We start from the raw sequence: 23,411 nt of genomic DNA on the forward strand, positions 1-23,411 counted from the left end.
CCAAGACCGACTTCTTAAGTGGTCTCCAGGTAAAGTACATTTTATCCCCCTGAACAGTCTTAAGCGAGGGGGAGAGCGTCCTCCCAGAAAAGTGGAGCTTACTACATCATTCTGTTACTAAACACTGTCCAAGTGCTTCCGGCTACCCTGAAGATGAAGTCAAACTTCTCCACTCCTTGCTTGGAGGGCCTCCAGGACCCAGCCCCCGCTGCCCTCTCCTGCCCTGTGCTGAGCCACTGTCCCCCCAGCCCTGCGCCCCTTTTTTTTCCTTCCTCCACTGAATGTGCCTTCTGCTGCCTTGGCGTCCACGCATGCGTGGTGTCCCGCCCTTTAGCCTGGCGGTACGGCCCTTCCCATCACAGCTTCTTTGCCCTTCCATCCAAAAGATGCTTCCTGTGCCCCACCCAGCGTGGCTTCCCTGATCAGCACTGCACGCTGTGGGGACGGCCCGCCCTCCCAGGGCAGTAATTGTGCCCGGGTCCCAAACGCAGGGGCCTGCTCGCTGCTGAGTCCCAGTGCAGCACGGGGACTGGCACACTGAGAACGCCTAAGACCGGTAGTGTGTTTCCACTCCGGTTTGGGGCCTCTCCCCGATACCGTCCGCCTCTCCCTGTCCTGTCTCCTCTTGCTAGGCAGCCCCTCCCCAGAACTGGTGCTTCACCACTTCAGGAACTCCTGCCACCTAGGCTTTTCCTGCTCGAGGGTTTCTATGAAAACTTCCTGGAAGGATCACATCGCTCACAACTGCCTTCATAAGAACCTTTTTAATTATTATTTAGAAATGCAGTTATATACATAGAACAATTAAAATTAAATTAAACTTTGTACAAATATTAAAATACTATCTTCACACCCACCGCAATGTACAGGATACCAAAAAATATATAAAATAAAATAAAGCAAACCCAAACTGATTGAGGGACATCCTGCACAGAGTCAATGATGCATGTGTCGTTTGAAACCATCATCTAGGAGTACCATTCTACAAAGGATTCCACAGTGGTGTGAAAAGAAGCCAGGGCGGGGTGTGGTAGGCCGCCATGCAACCTGCGTCCATCTCTCCTCCGGCCTGGCAATCTGAGTGCTGTGCCCCTCCGTTCCCTCCAGCCAGCTCTGCTGCCAGACAGAGGGCTCAACCTCGGGGTTTCCATTCAAGATTCTTCTAGGTTTTCAACTGGAAATTAAGAGCGGCAGCTTCCCAGCAAAGCTGAGCCTGTTGCCGTTCCCTATTCAGGGAATCAGCTACTCTACCACTCAGTCTGTGCTTCGGCCAAGCAAAGTCTAGTTCAGCCCCTCCCCGGGCCCCAGCAAAGACTGGCCCTACGTTGAGAGCCGGGAGTCCCAGAAGCCCTCGGCCTCACTGTCCTCACAAGCACACGGGGACTTAAGCCTGTGTAGCACTTCTCTTCCGGGCCCTTTATTCTCTTTCAGGAGGAAAGAAAGGCAAGGATGTAGAAGTGTTTGCAGCATATCCCATTCTCTGTGTGAAGATATCCCTGTGAACGGAGGAGACACTGCCATGTGGCCAGAACTGGGAGGGAGGGGAAAGGCCGAATGCCTGTGGATCCCTGTGCCAGCACTAAAGAAGCAGGAAAAGTCTACCTTTGTCTGTCTTGCCATCAGGCTTCTCCACAGAACTTTAAAGCTGGCGGGGGGGGGGGGGGGGTAAGGGAGAGGAGGGGGAGGATGAATGGAGAAGACATTAGCTTAAGTTCTGTTTGCAAATGGAGTGTTAGTAGAATGCACACCGAAGTGCCTTATAAAGCCAAAAGAACTCACAAAGTGGCTGGGACTCAGTCCATTTCACAGTTCACACCAGTGAGATGGGAACACGGCACACAACATTCAGAAATGGCAAAAGAGAGAGCCTATCTGCTAAACTAAGGCATTGAAAGGGACGGAAACCTTAAGTGATTTTCACCACATACTGGCCCTTGAAAGTCGCTGGCAAGTCAGCAGGATAGAAAACCACTGAGTCAGCTCATGTGTGCAAAAAGACACTTTTAGTCCTTTGGTGCCGGCTACCCTCCTGGACAAGCCCTCTGCTGGACTCCCCTAGAGGTGAGCCCGGGAAAGCCAGGGCCGTGGTTTTCCCACCTGCTCTGGGATCCTTTGGCAGCCTCCTGCCCAACAGCCTGCCACCTGCCACTGCCCTGGTCTCTCAGCCAGGCCCCACTTCAAGGCAGCTGTGGAGTCCCTAATCCCTTGAAAGGGACAAACCCCAGAAGCTCTAGAAACAGCAGCACCTGGCTGATGGCTAAGAAACTGCTTCAGAGAAGAGAACTGCGAGAGAAGAAGCCAGCAAGGATGTCAGCTGCAATGGGAGGCCTGGATCCTCCCCCGACAGGCCCTGGGAGGTGGGAGGTGGGAGGTGGGAGCTGGGACTCAGCAAAGCCAGGGACAGAGGGGACGGGAGAGAGGTGGCAAGGGTGTGTATATGCTAGGTTCCCATTTATCCAGACTTTCTTTCCTACCAGGTAGGCAAGTCTGGGCTTGTGATCCGCAGGACAGTGTTAATGGTGAGCAAGGTGGAAGAAGGCTTCAGAAGAAAGGCTTTTCATTTTTCATTTTTTCCCCCAAGGGCTAAGTTCATCACCTACTCAGCTGAGTAAACCTTAAATAGCATAATCTCTTAGGGAGGGAAAGATCCAGAGTAATGATATAAAAAAGGGTAAGATCTTTCATTTTTAAAAATATTCTAGACTAGAATTCAGGCTGCAGGCTCAACAGTGAGACTTTGGATTCCGCCCCCAACCCCCGCCCCCCACCGCCATTTGTCCCTGCTGTCTTTTCTGGAGGAAGACAGGGCACCCCTGTGGGTAAAGGAGGCAACTAGGGTCTGTAGGGACCCTACCCTCCAGATGGGCCCCGTGCCAGCAACCGCTGACAGGCACATCTCCGGAAATGGCCTCTTTGGAGGCAAGGGCAGGCCCCCCCCTGGTCTGCAGCATGTCCCTCAGAGGCTTCTGTGTTCCAGCACCTTCACCAACCTGCTCTGTATGGAAACACGCCAGCCAGGGCTCTGCGCACAGCACATGAGGGCTCCTGGGTGGGGAAGGGGGGAGGTGTGGGGTTGCCCGCAGGCCCAGAAGGCACTGCCCTTACCCTGAGCGAAGGAAGACTACAGTGGCGCCAGGAGGCCAGGAGCGGGCAGGTGGTAAAGTGCGTGTTGAGAGTGGCGCGGGAGGCTGAGAGGAGGCCATTCCTCTTAATCTTCGCGGCCAACCACGCCTGGAGCTACCCTGTTAGGTCAGGTACTAAAAATAGACTGGGTTCTTTACTGTTTTCACCATCCCAAACAGAGCGGCTGGGGAGCAGCAGAGGTACAGGTGGGCTCAGCTACAAGTCTCCCAGCCCCAGCGCTTCAAAAACAAAACAGAAACAAGCATTCTTTAATGCCACGTCTTTTGAGGATGACAGTAGCCTGGCTGAACTCTGCCACCCCAGCCCTGGTCAGCATTCACACGTGGCAGAGCGAGAGCCCCCAGCAGGAGCATCTGGGAGCACCGAGCCCACCCGCTCCGACTCCAGGACCCAGAGCCAGGCTGCTTCGCAATCATTCACCCGCTGCAGACCAGCAAGGGGGATGTACAGGAGTGTCGGCCCCTCTCCCAGGTGTCAGGGACTCGCTGGTGGGCTGGCGTGTGGAAGGGTGGCAGGGGGGCCAAGGGAGAGAGCAGGGACTCGCTGGTGGGCTGGCGTGTGGAAGGGTGGCAGGGGAAACACAAGCAGGGAAAGCAGCAGTGCAGCAAGCAGCAGCACGCTTCCTGGGCACAGTTACTAAGGCACGTGACTGTGGTGACGAGGACCCTCAGGACCGGGGATGGAGCTGCCTGCAGCTGCCTGGGGACTCGGTCTGTGCCTCTCAGGCTCCCTTCCATCACCACGAACCCAGAACGGGGCAACGTGCCCCAAATGCCACTGGCCACACAGACCTTCCGTGGCACCTCAGCAACTCTCCCATCCCAGCGATGATTCACCTCGGGCCCCTGTGGGCAGCAAGGAAGCTGGGGCTGCCAAGGACCAAACCCAGGAGGCAGCAGGCCACTTCCCCTCACACTCCAGTGAAACAGAAAAGACCAAGGCCAGGAAGGCCGGTGCTAGAAGTAGGAAGTGAGAATTTGCATATTAGGAAGACAATCACCCATCAGCCACCTTCCTTCCCTCCCTCAGGATCTTCTCAACGCTTCTCAGAAACTCAACAGGGCCAGGGGCCAGAACCTCTGAGCTGGACACCTGGGTGCTGGGATAGCTTTGGCGTGATTTTCCACATCCTCCAACCTCAGCCAAAGAAATGTGCCACGGGTGTCAACCCAGGGCAGGCCCGGGCACCCACATCCTTGCCCTAATTAGAGCCACTTTTGGATCTGCTCCTGCTAAGGGCAGTGGTGCCAGCCCTCAAAGGTGACAGGCCAGACCCAGACCCAGGCCTGGCCCTCTGTGTGCCGGAGGGCAGCAGTGCAGCCACCAAGGCTTGTAGGACAGCAACAAGCCTGCATGACAGGGAAACCGAATGGGCTGGGTGGGGGAAGGCACGAGTAAACACAGCGGCTCTCAGGCCCACGCAGGCTGGTGGGGTCTGCCGCCAAAGAGCTGGCTGGAGGGGACCCGGAGGGCTCAGGGAAAGGAAGAGTTCAGTCCAGCACATTCAAATGTCTCCGACACAGATGGGAAGGCTGGAGTAGGCAAAATGCCAGCTCCTCCAGCTGTCCAGCGGGCAGATGGCGAGAATCATCTTGAGTTTCCAGCAAGGTGGGCCTGGAGGCCCTCAGAGATACAGAGATACACAGATACACAGGTGGCAGCTCAGGTATCCGGGTAGGGTGGCTGGAGTATGGCGTACTCAAACCCACAGGGAGAGGGAAGAGGGGCAGAGAGGACCGTCGCAGAGAGGAGAGGCCCGTGGCAGCACTCATGCTTCTTTCAACAGCGGGATATCTGCAGGAAGAGAAGGAAGGAAAGCACAGTGGTTACCCTGCTGGGTCTCTCTGCAGCATGTCTGATCCCACTGCATGCTTCCCATGCAGGCCCTGGTCTGAAGAAACAAAATGCTTCACTCATACCTTCTAGAGGAGTCTACACCCTTCGCCCCTTCTTTAGGCCTTCCTTGCTCATCTCTCCCCCTACCTGTGTGATAAACTCTGAATGTTTAGTACTCAAACCCCCTCTGGTCCCACCACCTTGAATCTCCTGTCTGCCTTGACTCTGCTGGTCTAGTTGCTTCTCTTTCTACCCTTAATCTCACCCTATGAGGCTGCTGAGCCCTGCTTAGGTCCTACCTCCTCCTTAGAGCCAATCACCAGCTGTGTGATACCGAATAACTCACTTCCTTCCCTGGGTCTCGGGTCTCCTTTTATGTCCATCGGGTTACATGGATGCCTCATGGTCCTGATTTCCTACGGTGCTGTCAGCCTCAGACAGCACAGGCAGTCTGCAATGACCGATGTATCTTGTTTTCTGTGCCCCTCACACTGACACAGACCCTACAACTCCTGGTTCCATATTTCTTGAATATAGGCCCGATCTTCCCAAGACAATCCATGCAGGCAGACAGCATGTTTCAAATTACTTTCTATCACCTCAGAAATCTAACTGGCACCAGACACAAGATAGGTTCTCAAAAATGTTTGTTCAATAAATGGAACAAAGCAAAGTACTGAGGAGAAGAAGGGAGAGGAGCAAGCACCATCAGGGCTCCTTAGCAAAGATAAGGGCTGAGAAGTACACTTGGGACCTGTGTCAATACATACAGACACACAGGGGCGCCTGGGTGGCTCAGTCGGTTAAGCGTCCGACTTCAGCTCAGGTCATGATCTTGTGGTTCATTGGTTCAAGTCCCAAGTCGGGCTCTGTTGACAGCTCAGAGCCTGGAGCCTGCTTCAGATTCTGTGTCTCCTCCTCTCTCTGCCCTTCCCTGCTCACGCTCTGTCTCTCACTATCTCAAAAATAAACATTAAAAAAAACTTTTTTAAAAATGTACAGACACATAACATGCATAGCTGGCTGTCCATTGGGTCACTGGCTTCCACCTTTAAATGCAGGTCAATTAGGTAATGGCCCCTTCCCAGCTCTATATCCCACCAAGAGGAAAGAAGGCATGCTGTTGATTCAGGAAACCCCTAAATATGATCTGCATTCAAGAATTTCCAACTTCTCTGCTTTCAGATACTCTCAAACTCAGACATTAATGGCACCCAGGACCTCCAGGGCACATACATCTTCCTCACTGGTTTTCAGAGGGGCTTGGTAAGTGCAGAAACCTACTGTCAAAAGGGAAACCTCTAGGTTTAGCCTGCATCCTGAAAAGCACTGGGGTTTCATATAAAGATATCTTTTAAAGTGACAGAGTCAATCCCGATAATTCAATTCTCCAGGCCCCAGAAGAGGCAGGTAGGTCAGGAGTTGGCAATTTCCTTCTATGGCTGGCTTGCCACCAAGAACCCAGAGTCACCTGAGAGGTAGCATGGCACTGTGGGGTTATAAACATGGGCTCTAATCCCAGCTCAGCTACTACCAATGGGCAAGTGACACCTTCTCTGGCCTTAGTATCCTGATCCGTAAAATAGGGATGGTAATAGTATCTACTTCTCAGGATCGCTGTGAGGTTTAACTGACATAGTGCAAGAAAACCAACTGGCACAGGACTTGCATAGTCCTGTTGAAAATGAAACTGCTGAATCCCGGGCAAGAAAGACTGGCTCCAGTTTTCTCTGTAACATGACCCCATACCTCTTTGTCACTCCTGTCCTTTCAGGAACATAAAAATTATCACAAGAGAACAGACCCTACTCCCGCCTCCAGGCAGCTGTCCTCTCTTTGATTTAGCACAGGCCTGTGACCACAAATAGTTTTGGAAACTCTAAACTACGAAGATTCACAGACAACAGTCAAAAGTCTCCTACACAGAGCCCAAAGCCCTGCCGGGAACTGAGGGTGAGGCCTTATTCTGCAGGCTAATCCCCCAGGTATTATCTTCCTTTGCCTCCAAATACCCAATTATGAGAGAGGCTCACAGTCCCTCCTCACTCCCAGCAAGGCCCCCGAGCAGCTCATAATTCACAATCAGTGCAGACCACCTACCATCTGTGTAGTCCTCCGATGTGAGGGATAAAAGGCTTTGTATGTCACTGTTCTCTGAATCTGGGGCTTCTTTGTATGCCACTCGGCTGTTCCCTGAGCCGGCCACCCAGGAAGAGGTGGTTGCCTGATGCACCATCACAGTCTCTGAGCCCTGAGAGCCCCAGGCTTCGCATAGTCCAGACTGGCCCGGGGCCTCCTCCTCTCCGCCTGCAGAGGAACAGGCCCCCTGGTCCTGCAACTGCTGCTCCCTTGGTCCGTTCCTCCCACCGGGCCCAGACCCTTCTGACAGCACGATCTGCACTCTGGGGTCAGCAGGAGGCACACAGTGACCGGAACTGCCGTATACAGCTTCCTCGTAGGACGGTAGCGCAACCTGGACTCCATCCACCATGATGGAAACCTGGTCGCCAGATACCCCCTGGTCGCGCCTGCATCCAGAAGAGAAAAAGACAAAGGAAGAATGAAAATACACAAAGAAATAGATACCAACAACGACACCAACAATGCCAACCAGTTTTGAGCACTTACAACGTGCCAGGCACAGCACTAAGCGCTTTATCCCACTGAACCCGCAGGTGAGCCCTTTCAGGTACAGATTCACCAAGAATGCAGATGAGGCTTAGACAAGTCAAGTACCCTGCCCAGTCACACAGCTGGTGCGGGAAGAAGCTGGGATGTGAATCCAGTTCCTGGGCTCTTACCCTCTGGGTACCCAGGCAGCCAGCCCTCTCATATGGTGTAAAAACTAGGAACCTAGAGACGTAGAAATAAAGCCAGTATGCAGCACAGGGAGGACAGGAAAGTAAGAAAGTAATGCTTGCACATATCTGTGAGTATAGTGTCTGAACGCTTTAAGTGGGCACACTGTGTGGTGTGTGAATTAAATTTCCATGCAGCAGTGGTTAAAAAAAGGAGAGGGAAAAGAAGCATTGTGGTCTTGGGACGCCGGAGTCAAAATGTGAAGAATTCTATTCCTGTGACTCAGCTACTGTACTTGCCCTTTATTTTATTCAATTTTTTTAAAGTGTATTTATTTTGAGAGAGACAGAGACAACATGGGGGGGGGAGGGGCAGAGAGAGGGAGAGAGAGAATCTCAAGCCGGCTCCACATCACCAGAGTGGAGCCCGATGTGGGGCTCGAACCCACGAACCGTGAGATTATGACCTGAGCTGAAACCAAGTGCTGGACGCTTAACGGACTGAGCCACCCAGGTGCCCCACTTGCCTTTTTACTTTTAACTTAAAAAAATTACATGTGAATTACAACATACACACACACACACACAAAACAGAAAAATATACAGCTGTTTTATCCCAAAGGTACTGCCCCTACCAAAGTCAAGAAAGAGCAAGCCGCCAGCACCCCACACACCCTTGCTTCCTGTCCCGATGACTCCCTACTTCCTCACACCGGAAGTAACCACTATCCTAACTTACATGACAATCAGGTTTTGCTTTCTATTTCAACAGTTTTACTGCCTAAAATGAACCCCTCAACACCACAGTTGAGTTTTGCGTACTTTTGATCTTTATATAAATGGGATATACAATGAATGTGTGTGTACATATGTGTATGTGTATCTGGCTTCTTTTACTGAATTTTGTGTGAGATTTATTTATGCAAACACCTTTTTGTTTTTTTAACACTTTTTGATATAAACACACTTTTTTCCTGAACCATTCTGAAAGTAAGTTATTTATGGCTAAACAGAACATTATTCAGCAGCACACCCCTCCGAAGAACCTCTTCTGCATACCTGCAACATTATTACCTCCTTGAAATTTAACAATGGTATAATACTGTCATTCAAATTTTCCTAAATACCCCAAAATATATCTGTTTCAGCTGCAGTCTCGTTTGTTTTCGAGGACCCAATTAGGGCTCATGCATTGCGGTTAGTCCTATTCTATCTCCTTTCCTCTAGAACAGTCCACGATAGCTTCTCCTTCATGACAAGGATACCTTTTGTTAGAATCCAGGCCAGTTGTCTCCTACGATGTCCCAGAGTCCACAGTCCGGACTTAATTGTTTCCTTGGGATTAAGATTCCAGTCAATTTTTGCCTGGAACACTGTATCATTTGTGATGCTGTGTTCTCCTCAGGGTATTACACCAGAACACACAGAAGCTCCATGACTGGACCACATTACTATTGCTAGACTGTTATTAGCTCTTAATTTCCTCATCTGTACTTGCAGATAAAATCTATGCTACCAATTCAAATGGCATAGACACTGTGAGGATGACAGAAGTGGTACTCAGAAGTGCCTGGAGGTTTCTGGAAGGAAGGGAAACTGATGGCAAGTTGACATAGAAAGCACTGTGCATTCTGGTACGTGCTTAGCTTCTGTTATTCAAAATGCGTTTTGTTGTTGTTGTTTAAAAAGTAATATAATACGTGGGGGCGCCTGGGTGGCTCAGTCAATTAAGTATCCGACTCTGGCTCAGGTCATGATCTCACAGTTTGTGAGCTCGAGCCCCATGTCGGGCTCTGTGCTGACAGCTCAAAGCCTGGAGCCTGCTTCAGATTCTGTGTCTCCCTCTCTCTCTACCCCTCCCTGCTCATGCTCTGTCTCTCTTTCTCTCAAAAATAAATAAACATTAAAAAAAAATTAAGGGGTGCCTTAATTTGGTGGCTCAGTGGGTAAGCATCTGACTTTGGCTCTGGTCATGATCTCATGGTTTGTGAGTTCCAACTAACAGCTTGGAGTCTGGAGCCTGCTTCAGATTCTGTCTCTCTCTCTCTCTCTCTCTGCCCCTCCCCTGCTCACTCTCTGTCTCTCTCTGTCTCTCTCTCTCTCTCTCTCAAGTAAATAAACATTAAAAAAAAAAAACCTTTAATTAAAAAAAAGTAATATGTGTAACACAGTACAAAATTTGAACAGGGCCCATAAAAAAACAAACAAACAAACAAACAAACAAACAAATAAATCTTTCTTCCACTCAAGTCAGGCAAAATCAGCCAATTACTTTTAACACACTTACCAGGTAACTACAAAGGGAAAATACTCCTAATTTGGATGAAGCAACAAACAGATCAGCTTGACTTTACATGGAAATAGCCAATTCTTTCAAGTAGTTCCTCTTCATTCTATGAACTGTGTAACAACCTTGAAAAAACAAATAGCTACTACCTGCCCCCCCCCACCCCGGCCCCTGAAAAAAACAAAATAGAAAGAAGAAAGAAAAATCACACAAGTACACAAAGATGAAACTTAGCCTGAGCCTGGTCTGTAAATTCCAGACCAGGAAGCGTTTGATTTAACACAACTTAGCTTGTTCCTCTATGCCTGTGGATGACGACAGTGACTGATAAAGGGCTGTGAGTGCACATCAACTATTCTCAGGGGAATGAGGAGCTGCCGGGGCAGCCCAAAAAACTGCAGGGGGCCGTGACAGCCCCGGGGCAGAGTTTCCCCTAAGGGATACCCTCAGGGCCAGTCCCCCACCACTGCCACCCCCTCCCCCATCTACCCAGTCTGGGATGACTTGTGGGCAGCGCACTCAACTGGAAAAAGGAAAGTGACAAAGGTGGGCAAAACCCCCCACTTCCTCTGTTTCTAGCACAGTATGGCACAGTGGTTGCCATCCTGGCCGCGCATTAAAACCACTGGGAGCTTTTTAAAAAACACTAATGCCACAGGGTGCCTGGATGGTTCAGTGGGTTAAACGTCCAACTTTGGCTCAGGTCGTGATCTCACGTTTCATGGGTTCAAGCCCCATATCTATGCTGACAGCAGAGAGCCCACTTTGGAGCCTCTGTCTCCCCCTCTCTCTGCCCCTCCCCCACTCGTTCTCTCCCTCTCTCTCTCTCTCTCAAAAATAAACAAAAACAAAACAGGGGTGCCTGGATGGGCGTCTGACTTCGACTCGGGTCATGATCTCATGGTCTGAAAGTCTGAGCCCCACATCAGGCTCTGTGCTGACAGCTCGGAGCCTGGAGCCTGCTTCGGATTCTGTGTCTCCCTCTCTCTCTGCCCCTCCCCTGCTCACGCTCCGTCTCCCTCAAAAATAAATGAACATTAAAAAAAAAAAAAAAAATTAAAAAAAAATAAAAAACAAAACAAAAAACACTAATGCTAGGCTCCCACTCCAAACCAAATTAATCAGAATGTCTGGGGATAGAGGCTTAGGTGTTGGTATTTGTGTTTAATTCCCTACAGATGCCTATATGTGCAGTCAGGATTGGGAACTAGGGGGCCAGGGCAGTGGCTCGCAAACAGAGCCTGCCTCAGAATCACCTGGAGGGTTTATGAAACTACGTGGATGGGTCTCGGCCCTAGAGTTTCTCATTCAGTTGGTCTGGGGTGGGGCCTGAAAATTCTCATTCCTAACAAGTCCCCAGGTGATGCTGATGCTGCTGGAACCACACTTTGAGAGCCACTGGTATAGGGCAAATGACAAGGCTTGGGGGTTGGACAAGTCTGGGTCCAAATCTCCAGGTGGTCATCATCTAGAGGAGTCACGACCTTGACTTAATCTCTCTGAGCCTCAGCTTCCTTATCTGCAGTGATCCAATGAGGATTAAGCTAATGATAAGCAAAATGATAAGCACAGTGCCAGGCATATCCAGGAGTTGAACACATGGCAGGGCCCTCCCCTTCCCCTGGGCACACACATCAGAAGAGGCTGCCAGGCCCACAAGCACCCCTCTGCAGTCAAAGGCCAGGCCTCATGGCGATGCCCGCTGCCCCCGACCACGGGCCTCACCTGCTGTGATGGAACGACTTCAGCTTCGGCTGCAGCAGCACAAACAGCACCACGAGGAGGAGAATGAGTGCCACGGAGCTGGCAGTGGAAGCAACTATGGACAGCGTGGGGACCCCAAGTGATGTGTGGGCATCTTTGTCTACAGAAATAAAATCATCATCAGAAGGGTGCTGTGCCCAGACCCATAACATGTGAGCCCCACAGCTGATCTCGTCAAAGGTCCCTTGCACGGTGCCATGGCCATGGCCATTTTGGAAGTCTAAGTGTGGAGCAGCTTTTACACATAAGGTAAGGGGTCATTTCCCCATCCTGTTCTCGAATCTAAAATTCTCTTCACTTCAGACCTTTGAGGACCATCTCACACCTAACCTCACATGCCCCTAGAGATCTGGCTTTTACTAACCACTTCTGATCCTGTCCTCAGTAGCAGGTTGGTAGGCATCAACCATGTGCATGGACACAGTCTTCCACCATCCTAGGTCCCACCCATGTTTCCCCACATGTGGCAGGAAAACTGCTAAGAACTGGGCTGTGATCCCCTGTTCTAAGACCCTGTAACTTCAGTTGCAAATCTCAGGCTGGTCCCCATCCATCTCTAGGGTGTCATGGTCTAGGAGCCCGAGTGTGAGGCACGAAGACAGCTGTAGGACACATACTTTCCTGCAGACAGTTGGATTTTCCTGTCATGGATGACAGGAGGAGGCAGGAGGGGTCTTCTGTCCAGCTGGACTGTAGCTCTATAACAAACAGTCCATTTCCATTCAAAGAAAAATAATATAAAAGAGACACTCCAGAAGGTGTTAGCAGAACATGGCCAAAGGTCACCAGCACTTGGCTGGGCAAACGAGAGATCCTAAGCATCAAAGAGACTTTACAAAGCAGAACAGATGCCTCGATAAAGCTACCAAGCCCCTCGGTGGCTCAGCTGAAATGCAGTGGGACACGCACCAGCAACCCCAAACGTCTTTTACAAAGACATGAAATCCCAAAGGAAGGGAGGCTGAGGGGCATCAAAGGAGCTACACCGCCCACAGCACAGGTGCTCTGGAGGAAGTGGGCGCCACTTCCCATCAGCTTAAAGGAAGCAGAACCCCAGCAGCCCCCCTTTCTCATCTGCCAGACTGACCCTCATTGAGACGGCAGCTAATCTCCATGGCTGGTTTCCATTCTCCATTCTTACACGTCAGGTACTTGTAATCACCCTTCAACATGTAGCCTTCAGCACACAGGTACTCAATGACGCTGCCCGCGTTCAGGGGGTCTCTGCAGGGCCGGGGGTGGCAGATATAGCCACCATTCTCTGGCTCCGGGGGTAGGGAACACACTGCAAAGACAGAGAGAGAGTGCGTGGGGATACAGCAGTGAGGTTTCCCAGTGGGATCCTGTCCGTGCTGTCGAGGAGGACAGGAAATGCAGGAGGATCTGAGAGCCATTCTCTTAGAAAGGCTGTTGGCCAAACTCTGGAAATTCAGGTTGCCAGTGACAAAAGGAAGCACACTGGCTGCAGGGAAAGTCTGGCTGCTTGCAACATTTCCCCTCTTGCTCTGTATGTGCCTTGGGAGAACCACACCCATGAGGGAGTGACAGACTCTGACAGTCGTGAACTCAGAGACCTAGCACATCATATGGTTTTGATAAAACCTACTGAAACACACAATGAATCAGAGTGAAAGGTGGTAAAACACTGTCAACCTGTGCAAGGGAAACGTTAGCCCTGTTTCTGATAACAATACCAGAAAAGACGCCATGGTGTGATAAAAATGTGCCTTCGTGGCCTGAGAGGGGATTTCTGATGGATTTCCTGGCCCTCCCAAGCCCCCATGTACTGCCCTCCTCCTGAATGGAGAAGCCCCCGCCAGCACTGGTCTCCATCCCACAGTAAAGCCCACAGCTTTTGCTCAGGCGAGACTATTTGGCTTTAAAAGCATCTTCACCTTCTATCCCTTTATTCTGACAGCTCCAAGACCTAGTTATCATTACTCCCCTTTGTCGATGAGGACACTGACCCACAGAAGTTAAATGACTTTAGCCAAGCGTAAGGCACTGTAAAGGGCAGACCCGAGAGCAGGGTCAAGTCTTCTGACTCTAAAACCTGTGCTCTTTCCACCAGCAGACACCGCTTCTACCCCAGGAGCTGAGTGGGCCTTTAAGAAGTATGCATGTCCTGGTCACCTCCTTTCAAACAGGTCAGTTAGGCAAATGGAGTCCAAGTGTGGTGAGAACCCTGGTGTAGATGAGTTGTAGCAGTAAGTCAGAGGAACAGGAAGGTCTAAGCGGCCTGATGAGAAGGGTGACCTCTGATTCCATGGCCTGCACCTCCAATCCTAGACTGACGCTGCAGAGTTAAAAGTCAGGCAATGGACTGTGGGTTGTGCTTAGCCCTAACAGGAGATACACAACAGGGGCACTAAAGGAAATTCTGTTTGGAAGGCTTGGCTGGGGGAGAAGACATGCTGGCAGGATGGCCAGGTACCATGAACTTCAACTTTCCAAAAGCCTTACTAATATAAAAGATAGAAAATTCCAACAGACATTTGATTCTGCTGACAAATATCCTGCCCCCATCCTGATTATCACAAGAACATCGGTATGAAAATAAGAACTGTTGTTTTTTTTTTCCACTTCCTCTAACGGACCTGGAGCGTGACTGAACCCTCTCCCACTCACAAGACTGCCCACCGCTCCCTTGCACAGAGATGCCCTTACAGCCTCTTATCAAATACCACTTCCCTTCAACCTAAAGACTGCCAGTAAGCAGGCAGACTGCCAGCCAGGCTGGGGGGTAGGTCATGTCGAAAAAGAGATGATGGCTCCCTGCCTTCAAGGTGTGTATTGCTGAGATGAGGAGAAAAGACTCATCTATAAAGATTTATCAGACAATAACGCCAGGATGGGTGCCACAGGGATGCACAAGAAGAGGTCTGGGCAGCTTCTCTGAAACTAGCAGATGAGCCCAAGTAAGTGCCCCAGTGCCCTCTAGAGACATGCCTTCTCCAGATTCTTCCCACGCCACCCACCTCACCCAAAGTCTTAAACAGGAGGAAGACAGACCCACCAGACTCCTGGTGCCTCTTGCAACTTTGGCCAACTAGTTCAAAAAGCTGTCCAGCTGGATTTCCAAAGGAACCTCTGTAAACTGCTTTACTCTTTACATTTTCCCTCTTTTGTTCAGGGCAACAAGGCTGCCACAGATCCCTTGGCTCTCCTAGCACTGTGTCTAATTGGGTCATTTCCTCAGCATAATTAATGCTGAGCACCCCAGGGCAGCTTCCGAAAGCAGGCAGGACCCACTCACAGGTCCAATGTGCTGGGAAAGATGGTCTCAGAGGAAAAGCTGCAGATTCTAAAGCCACTCCTGCTGCTGGTATTCCTGCCGGTAAAGCCCAAATCTAGAGAACCTTTGAGATCACCTAGCATAAGGAAAGTTTAGTGCAAAAAAAAAAGTGGCAAGCAATGAGACCATCTTGCAGACGGTCTTGACTGCAACAGGAGGTGTTTGTAACATGTTCAAAGGACAAGGGAAGCTTCTGAGGGGTCTTGAGAAGGGCAGAATTACAAGAAGAACTGAATCTGATCAAAGATGGACAAAGTTGGAGGGAGCCTTAAAGTTTGTCAACAGTACAGCAACCCTAGTACGGTCAAATACATGCACATAGGTTCTTTTACATTATCTGTGAAGGCTAAAGGAAACCAGTCAAATGCATAGGGCTCAGCATTGCAAAGAGGCTGCCCCCGGTCCAGGGAAGTAAGGAGGCTATGGAGGTTAAAAAAAAAAAGGGGGAGGGGGCAAGGTCATGTTAAGACACCAAGAACACAAGAAAAAAATATGGCCTTCTTGCCCAGGCAAACAGCAGAGTGGGAGAGTTGTGGCAAAGAGCAGGTTTTCGGGGCGCCAGGGTGGCTCAGTTGGTTAAGCGTCCGACTTCAGTTTGGGTCGTGATCTCGTGGTTTGTGGGTTCGAGCCCCACATCAGGCTCTGTGCTGACAGCTCAGAACATGGAGCCTGCTTCGGATTCTGTGTCTCCCTCTCTCTCTGCCCCTCCCCTGCTCGTGCTGTCTCTCTCAAAAATAAATAAACATAAAAAAATTTTTTTAAAATTCTTATAAAAGAGGTGTTCAAAAGGACCCTCTCAGTGATGCCTGGGTTAACAAGAAATGGAAGAACATCAGGAAGAGCAAACAATCATCCAGAGGCTTCTGGAAGCCACCATCCTGGGCAAGAGGCTACCTTAATCTTAATCTCAGCCTCTCTCTCTGACAACCCAAGGTTCTCAGAGGGAGTTTTAAGCTCGGTTCTAAACTGCAAGAAGACAATGAACTCATCTGATTTGGTCAAGCCGCGTAATTGTAAAAAGGGAGAAAGCCAGAAGATAGAAATTTTACAGGAAAAAAATCAATTAGTTCTCCTTAGCTTCCTTCTCTGCTTTCCATTATCTCCTACAACCATTTAGGCCTCCAGTAAGCACAGGAAGCAGCAAAGTAGTTCTTCAGGGGCCTCAGAGAAAGACGATTCAGCCAGCTGGGGAGGATGCAGACAGAGAAGATGCAAAATAAGCTGGCTGATCCTTCCACCTCCAAGTCACTGCAGCCTACAACCCTCAGTAGAAAACAAGAACCCTTGATTAGCCCTTCTAAATGGGCTTTGCTTTTGTGTCCTGAGGACCAGACTTTTAGAAGGAGGAGGCAAAAAACAAAACCAACTTTGTAAGATTCCATAACAAGCAAATCAAAATGAGCTCCAGGAGAGGGCCCCGGATCAAACTGTTCAGTGTAACACACTTGAACAAGCACTTGAGTCCCTTCAAAATGAGGTATGAGGAGTAGGGAGTGTGAAGGTCAGTGTGAGGAAGGCAAACAGACATTTAAATACCTGGTGCATTTAAAAAAAGACTCAACAAAAGAGATTTCTGGCTGACGTCAGTTATCAAGAAAACACCATACTCTAAAACACTGACTGAGGGCTTAAGAAACTGGTCAGTGTTCATGCACAAGTTTGAAATAATGTAGTTTTAGACTAAAATCAAAGCAGTAGCATTTAGAACATAACATTAAGCACAGAGAAGTAGGTGCTTAATCAAAGCATCCAAAGAAAGGATGGCTGGAGAAAAGCTTTCCTGGGAATTAAGGGGAGAAGAAAAAGGCTTCCCCAAACCCAGCACACCCACACAGCAGTCTTAATAATCAGGGACACCACGGAGGCAGAATTGTAATGTCTCTGGTTGTAACTCAGAGCCCCCATCTCTCCACAGTCTGCTCTAGGAGGCCATAAATGTAAATGTGACAAGACTGTGCCCTCAGAAAGCTTAGAGAGGACAGACTCACACACGGCCAACTCTAATGCAAAGCAAAGAAGGAAGTGTTAAAAGGCGAACTCTTCTATTAGCCTGGGCCGTCCTTGTCAGAGACCATCTAATTCAGGTAAGGAGCACTGCTGGCAACCAGAGGAAGGTAAGAACCAGTGGCAAAGAAGAGAAATAGGATCAGAAAAAATAAGGATGGGAGGAAGGAATGGATGGATATCACACATCCAGTGCAGCACTGTCCAACAGAAATATAATGCAGCCACATAGGTAATTTTATATATTTTTTTAATGTTTGTTTTTGAGAGAGACAGAGTGTGAGCAGGGGAGGGTCAGAGTTTGAGACAGAGTGTGAGCGGGGGAGGGGCAGAGAGAGTGGGAGACACAGAATCTGAAGCAGGTTCCAGGCTCTGAGCTGTCAGCACAGAGCCTGATGCGGGGCTCGAATCCACGAACCGCGAGATCGTGACCTAAGCTGAAGTCAGATACTTAACCGAGCCACCCAGGCACCCCAACATGGCTAATTTAAAATTTTCTAGTAGCCATGGTGAAAAAGTAAAAGGAAACACATGAAATTAATCTTAATAATCTGCTTTATTTAACCTAATTTATATAAAATATAAATTTTTCTATTTTAAAGAGATATCTAATTTTTTTTTTCCATAGTAAGTCAGCACATCTCAACTCAAACTAACCACACTTCAGGTTCTCAGTAGCCACATGGGGCTTGGATTCACTGTTCTGGACAGCACAGATCCAGGAGAAGAGTCCTTGTCTGAGAGTCAGAGGGGGAGTCTGGCGATCTGAAAGCAGTGGAAAGGTTCAGAAGCACGCCACAGGGGCAGGAGGCCCCCCCCCCCCCCAGGGGCCTAGCCGGTCGTTCTATTTTTTTTTTAATGTTTGTTTATTTTTGAGAATGATCAGGGGAGGGGCAGACAGAGAGGGAAACACAGAATCTGAAGCAGGCTCCAAGCTCTGAGCCTGTCAGCACGGAGCCCAACACGCGGCTCGAACTCATAAACTGTGAGATCATGACCTGGGCTGAAGTTGGAAGCTCAACCAACTGAGCCACCCAGGCGCCCCCCCAGAAGGTTGTTTTAAAAGGTACTGTTTATGTGCTTGCTCTCAAAATCCCTTCTTGATATGTGAAGGTCCAATTTCTACTTGTAGCCCTCAACGGTTTATTATAAGCGGAGCCAGAGAAAAAAGCAAGGTAAAAACAGACAAAAAGGGTATTCAAATGTGCAGTTTGGGGGGCGCCTGGGTGGCGCAGTCGGTTAAGCGTCCGACTTCAGCCAGGTCACGATCTTGCGGTCCGTGAGTTCGAGCCCCGCGTCGGGCTCTGGGCTGATGGCTCAGAGCCTGGAGCCTGTTTCAGATTCTGTGTCTCCCTCTCTCTCTGCCCCTCCCCCGTTCATGCTCTGTCTCTCTCTGTCCCAAAAATAAATAAACGTTGAAAAAAAAAAAAAATTAAAAAAAAAAAAAAACAAATGTGCAGTTTGGGGTTTTTGTTTTTTTGGACATAAAACAAGGAAAGTAATAATTACTGCAAATAGATTATTACATGTGCCAGGCACTCTTGTGAGTTCTCTCTTTACATGAAGCAGGGACTGTATTTTCTCCTAAGAACAATGAGGCTCAGCTGAGTTGAGTAATTTGCCCCAAAACACACATTTGTAAATAATGATGCTGGATTCAACAGGCACTCTACTCTGGTTCTTAGGCTGCAGGCTTGACCACTAAGCTGACCTGGGCCTGCAGGGGAGGGCAGGACACCAGGTTCCATTCTGTGGCTCATCCCCTGATAAACTAGGCCTGGAGCTTCTGGAACACCTAGCTACTCTATATGTGAAAGGAAAAGTCATACTATAGTGTGAAAAGGCTCAAAGAGAAGGTGATTCTCCTCATGAAAACCTCCCAAGAATGTTGGGACTGGGCATTCCAGACAAATGCAAAGAGGCAGGGGTGCAGGGTAATAATCACATCTGACTATAGTGAAAAGTTTTTTTTTCTGAAGCCTCCTTTAAAAATCTCAGTACTAACAGCTCATATTTATTAACCATCTACTATAAATGCCAAGTGTCATTCCAAGCACTTTACATGTGTAACTCATTTAAGCTTCACAAAGACCTTGTAAGACACATATTATTACAGTATTATACAGATGGGCAAATTGAGTGAGTGTGAGAGAAGTTCAGAAACTTGCTCAAGGCCACCTAGCAGGAAAGGGGCAGAGTCACGTGTGAACCCAAAAGGCTGACTTCCCTCTCCACGGCACTGGGCAGAAACAGAGGGTCTGCGGGCACAGGTTCTCCTCCCACATCCACATCCTGAAAAGTGAGGCCAGTGACAAAGGGTACTGCCTGTGGGCAGTGGCCTCTCCAAGCCTCAGTTCCGGTACATGATGGTACTGAACCAAATGACCTCTGAGGTCTCTTCTGACATTTGCAAATTTGTTTTGAGTTGGGTGAGTTGCTGGCCTCACCCACCTACTCAAGGTTCCTTCATCAAAGTCCTACATGTAGCCATGGAGGCTTTAAATTGAGCACAAGGCGTGAGAGGCTTGAGGAAAGCATCCTGTCTGCACAGAAGCTCCTGCATCCATCTGGGCAGATTCCTGCCTTGGGTGTGTAGTGGGAACAGGGAAACAGGCAGGAGGAGTTCACTTACTCAAGAGATACCCAAGGGCTGCTTCTGTCCATGGATTTCCCTGGCTTTCCACCTTCCTGACCCCCCACTCAAATAGTCAGAAGTCTAAAACAGGCGGCAGCGAGAGGGGAGAGACAATTTCTCATGCCATTTGCAACCTTCCTCTCCTCTAAGACAAACCCTCCCAGCAGTCAGACAGGAAGCCATTGTCCAGCCAGGATCCCTTTTCTCATGAGAACTTCCCACGCACTGGGGGAGGGCCAGACTGCCACAGCTCAGGCCTTTCCCAGGGTGTGGCCTTGGGGCTGGGGCGTTGGAGGAAAGGGGGAACCCGCCCATGGCTTAGGCTGCCCCCACTGCTCCTCCCAGGCCCCTCCTTCCTCCCCTACTGTATCCTCCACCCCCACTGCACCCTCCCACCCCAACCCCACAGAGACCTAGGGGAAGCCCTGCTCCAGAAGACTAGTAACTCACAAATGGGTCTGGCTTCAGAGCCTGTCAGTCTTATCTTGGGTCGGGGTCCCTCACTCTCTCCCTCCGCCTCACAGGAAAGGAGAAATGCCAGCCAGCGGCTTCAGAGCCAATGAGGGGGAATGTTTTCTTCACTGCAGCCCACTGCAGGTTACTCCCGTAACCTGGAAGCAGCCAGCAAACCCACAGTCATTTCGAAAGAAGTGCTGTTTCTCTCCTCTAAACCCTGACCTGAAAGCACATGGCTCAGCTGGAATGCCACCCATCACTCAAGATTCAGTTCGAAGGTCACCCACTCTAGAAAACCATTCCAAAGGGCACTGCCAGGGAGAACAAGGCAGCACAGGGTAGCACTATCAACATGGGCCTAGAGCGAGAGCACAGAGTCACGCTGCCGACGGCTACCCACCGTGTAGGGCGTGGGCACATCTGCCCATTCCTTAGTTTCCTTGCTTGTAAAATAGGGATACTAAAGTACAGGTGTATACCTCACAGGGTGGCTGAGCAGATTAATCACAATTACACAGGTGAAGTGCCTGGTACTGGGTCTGTCACACACTCAGTGTTCAATAAACAGTAGCTTTATTATTCCTCTTCTGTGTTCCCATAACATCTTCATTCTTCTCTATAAACTACCACCACATCGTTGTCTCTGCAACAATTACTTTCTCACAGGTCAGTCCTTCCCCCACCTCTCCACTATCCCCACCTACCCACTCACCCACCCAAGCTGTAGGGCAAGCATTTGTTCCGCTCATTTTTGTATCCCCAGATCTTGGCATAGAATCTGGCAGTTCGTAGATGCTTAGTAGAAAACTGCTTTGACTTGCAAAATTCTGCCCACATTTCAAGGCACTGTCATGTTTTTAATTGCAAAGGGCCATGTGGTTTCTGATTCGACATGAGGCAAGAACAGACAACAGCAAAGAGGAGCCCTCTGCATGGTGCCTCTCATGTTCTCTAAATCTGGTGTATGCCATGAAAATATACTCTCAGCCTGACAGGACCAGGGCCATGACAGGTCAGAGCATGGTCCTGGAGGTCAGCCAGATGAATCTACGTTTGACCCAGGGGCCCCATCTGCAACCCTGTCAAATGCCTAAACTGTTTCGAGCCTTAGTCCCTGAGAGGCATATGCACCTCCAAGTAGTGTTTTAGAGGCATGACAGAACTGCTCACCTACAAGATGCCTGCACGATGACTGGCACATGTGAGGTACACGCCTTCTCACATAGCTAACCAGACCCTTACCTCCGATTTTCAGAATGGGGTAGGGCAAAGCTTTAGCAAAGATAAGAAGGTTGTTTCAGGACCGTCTGGCCATTCGGAGAGAGCACAGGCAGAGAACAGAGCAGGACAAGTACTTTGGGGGGTCTTTGCTCTCCCCTTGCTGCAGCTCAGCAACACCAGCCTCTTTCCCCATGGGCTGCTCTTGACCGACAAATGGCCTCCATATGGCCTGTTACCCTTTTACCTCCTCCTGTTCTCGCAGCTCAAGGACACAGGGGAACAGGCTGCCAGCTGTGGCTGCACACCGCGCCCCCCCTCCCCCAATTCCTGTCATGGCTGCTAAAAAGAGGGCAGCCTGGAGGACCACTGGCCTTCATCCTACTCCCTCCAGGCCTGGGCCACTTGGTGTCTGAACTGCCCCACCCAGTGTGGTGACCTACAGAGCACAGCCCACAGGAGAGTGGGATGACAGCAGAGCTAGGAGCCAAGCCACTCCATGTGCAGGAACGAATGTGACTATGCACTCCTTGAGAGTGGCAGTGAAAGAGTTAAGGGAAAGTGGATGATGTTTATTTTTCTTTTTTTTCAGCACCCCACTACTTCCTGGTCTCACCTCCTTCATCCTATGACCTAACTAAACTGCACATATGTTTGCCCTCCCCCCCTCAGAATTCCCCACCTCCAAGAAGGATGCATGCTAGTCCTCTGCAGGAAGGCCCCAGTCTGCGGCCTAAGGCACTGTCCAACTCCAGAAGGGAAACCGATAAGCAGGCAGTAATTAGCAGTCTGGCTTGGACTCGGGCACAAAGATCCAAGTTGTGGTTTCATTTCAGACTCTACTGGTAACTCCTAATGCCAAGGCCAGTGCCAAGCACACACAGTAGGCCTCCAAGAAACGCAAATTTAAATTTAAAACAAATTTAATGATTTCTGTTGTTCAACAGGGTAGAAGAGAGGATGAGAATTAACATGTATCACTAGGCACCACCGTGGGCACTTTAAAGCTGCCAGCCTATTTAATTTTCTCACTCTACCAGGAAGGTGGTAAAATACTGGGTTTGCTCAGATGAAGAAACTGAAGCTTTGAAAATTGAGTAACGGGTCTGGGGTTACATGGCTACTAAGCATTAGGAGTCTGGATTCCAAACTCTGGTTTGTCCTTCCCCTCTTACAAAGCTCCTTGATTACCGAGGCCTGCTGAAAAACATTTACCCCAAGCCCTACAAAAGTATAACATGGGGGTGGGATACATCTGACAAAAGTTGCAGCGATTCCTGTCTGGAGAAGAGTGTGGACTGGTGAGTTTACCAGTGCCCAGAGGACTCAGCTCATATCTCAAGTGAGCCCACGTTTTCCCAGAGCAGTGGGGGGCGGGGGGGGGGGGGGAGGGAAGACAGACAGTTTCCTTCACTAATCTCTGAGTGCTAAGAGTAGTCAGAGGCATTTTCAGCTAAGACTGAAAATCTTCCTGGAGGAACATGTGAAAGGAAGGTTGTCACTAAATGCAGAATGGGGATGTGACCTAGAATTAGGCAGTGGGCTGACTTTCTGCCAGCTCCCAGAACACACAGGGTCACTGGGGTATCTTTGCCCAAGCCCCACATAATCAGCCTCTGCCATGTGCCACCCAACAGCAGTCAGGCAGCGTCCTTCTCCCAGGTGCTCGACGGGACACTGCTACCCACAGAGGCACTATCCAACTGCAATACCAAAAGGAAATAATTGGTGTCAACTTCTAGCTATGGATGGTGGCAGAGAGCAGCCGAGGTGATGGCCTAAACCCACCAAAACACCACAGTTCCTTGAAAAACACTCACCAGTAATTGAGGGGTAAAGATCTAAATGGTCTTTCTGAAGAAAGATGTGACTGGGTCTCCTTGTGACACACAAGGTGTAACTAACAGATTGTGAGTCTGAGGTGTGAAAATTAATTAAGAGAAGCCTCACTAAAGTACACTCAGGAGGCTAGAA

The 23,411-nt window shown here is 49.7% G+C and overlaps 1 protein-coding gene across 6 annotated transcripts in view; it reads right to left on the minus strand.

Annotated features, from left to right (window-relative positions):
- Window positions 1-749: 749 nt before the first annotated feature.
- Window positions 750-23,411, minus strand: part of SUSD6 (sushi domain containing 6) — a 98,736-nt gene continuing 76,074 nt past the window's right edge. For all 6 annotated transcript variants that reach the window (XM_025919991.2, XM_086709425.1, XM_086709428.1 and 3 more), the window contains exons 3-6: window positions 12,917-13,114; window positions 11,791-11,929; window positions 7,081-7,508; window positions 750-4,938 (exon numbers count right to left, since the gene is read on the minus strand). In XM_025919991.2, the coding sequence (XP_025775776.2) occupies window positions 4,913-4,938; window positions 7,081-7,508; window positions 11,791-11,929; window positions 12,917-13,114 (791 nt within the window). In that variant the 3' untranslated portion in view covers window positions 750-4,912. The remainder of the gene's footprint in view (window positions 4,939-7,080; window positions 7,509-11,790; window positions 11,930-12,916; window positions 13,115-23,411) is intronic.

The sequence above is a fragment of the Puma concolor genome, chromosome B3 (genome assembly GCF_028749965.1).
Source record: "Puma concolor isolate L17-30 chromosome B3, mPumCon1.1.hap2, whole genome shotgun sequence".
Lineage (NCBI taxonomy): Eukaryota > Metazoa > Chordata > Mammalia > Carnivora > Felidae > Puma > Puma concolor.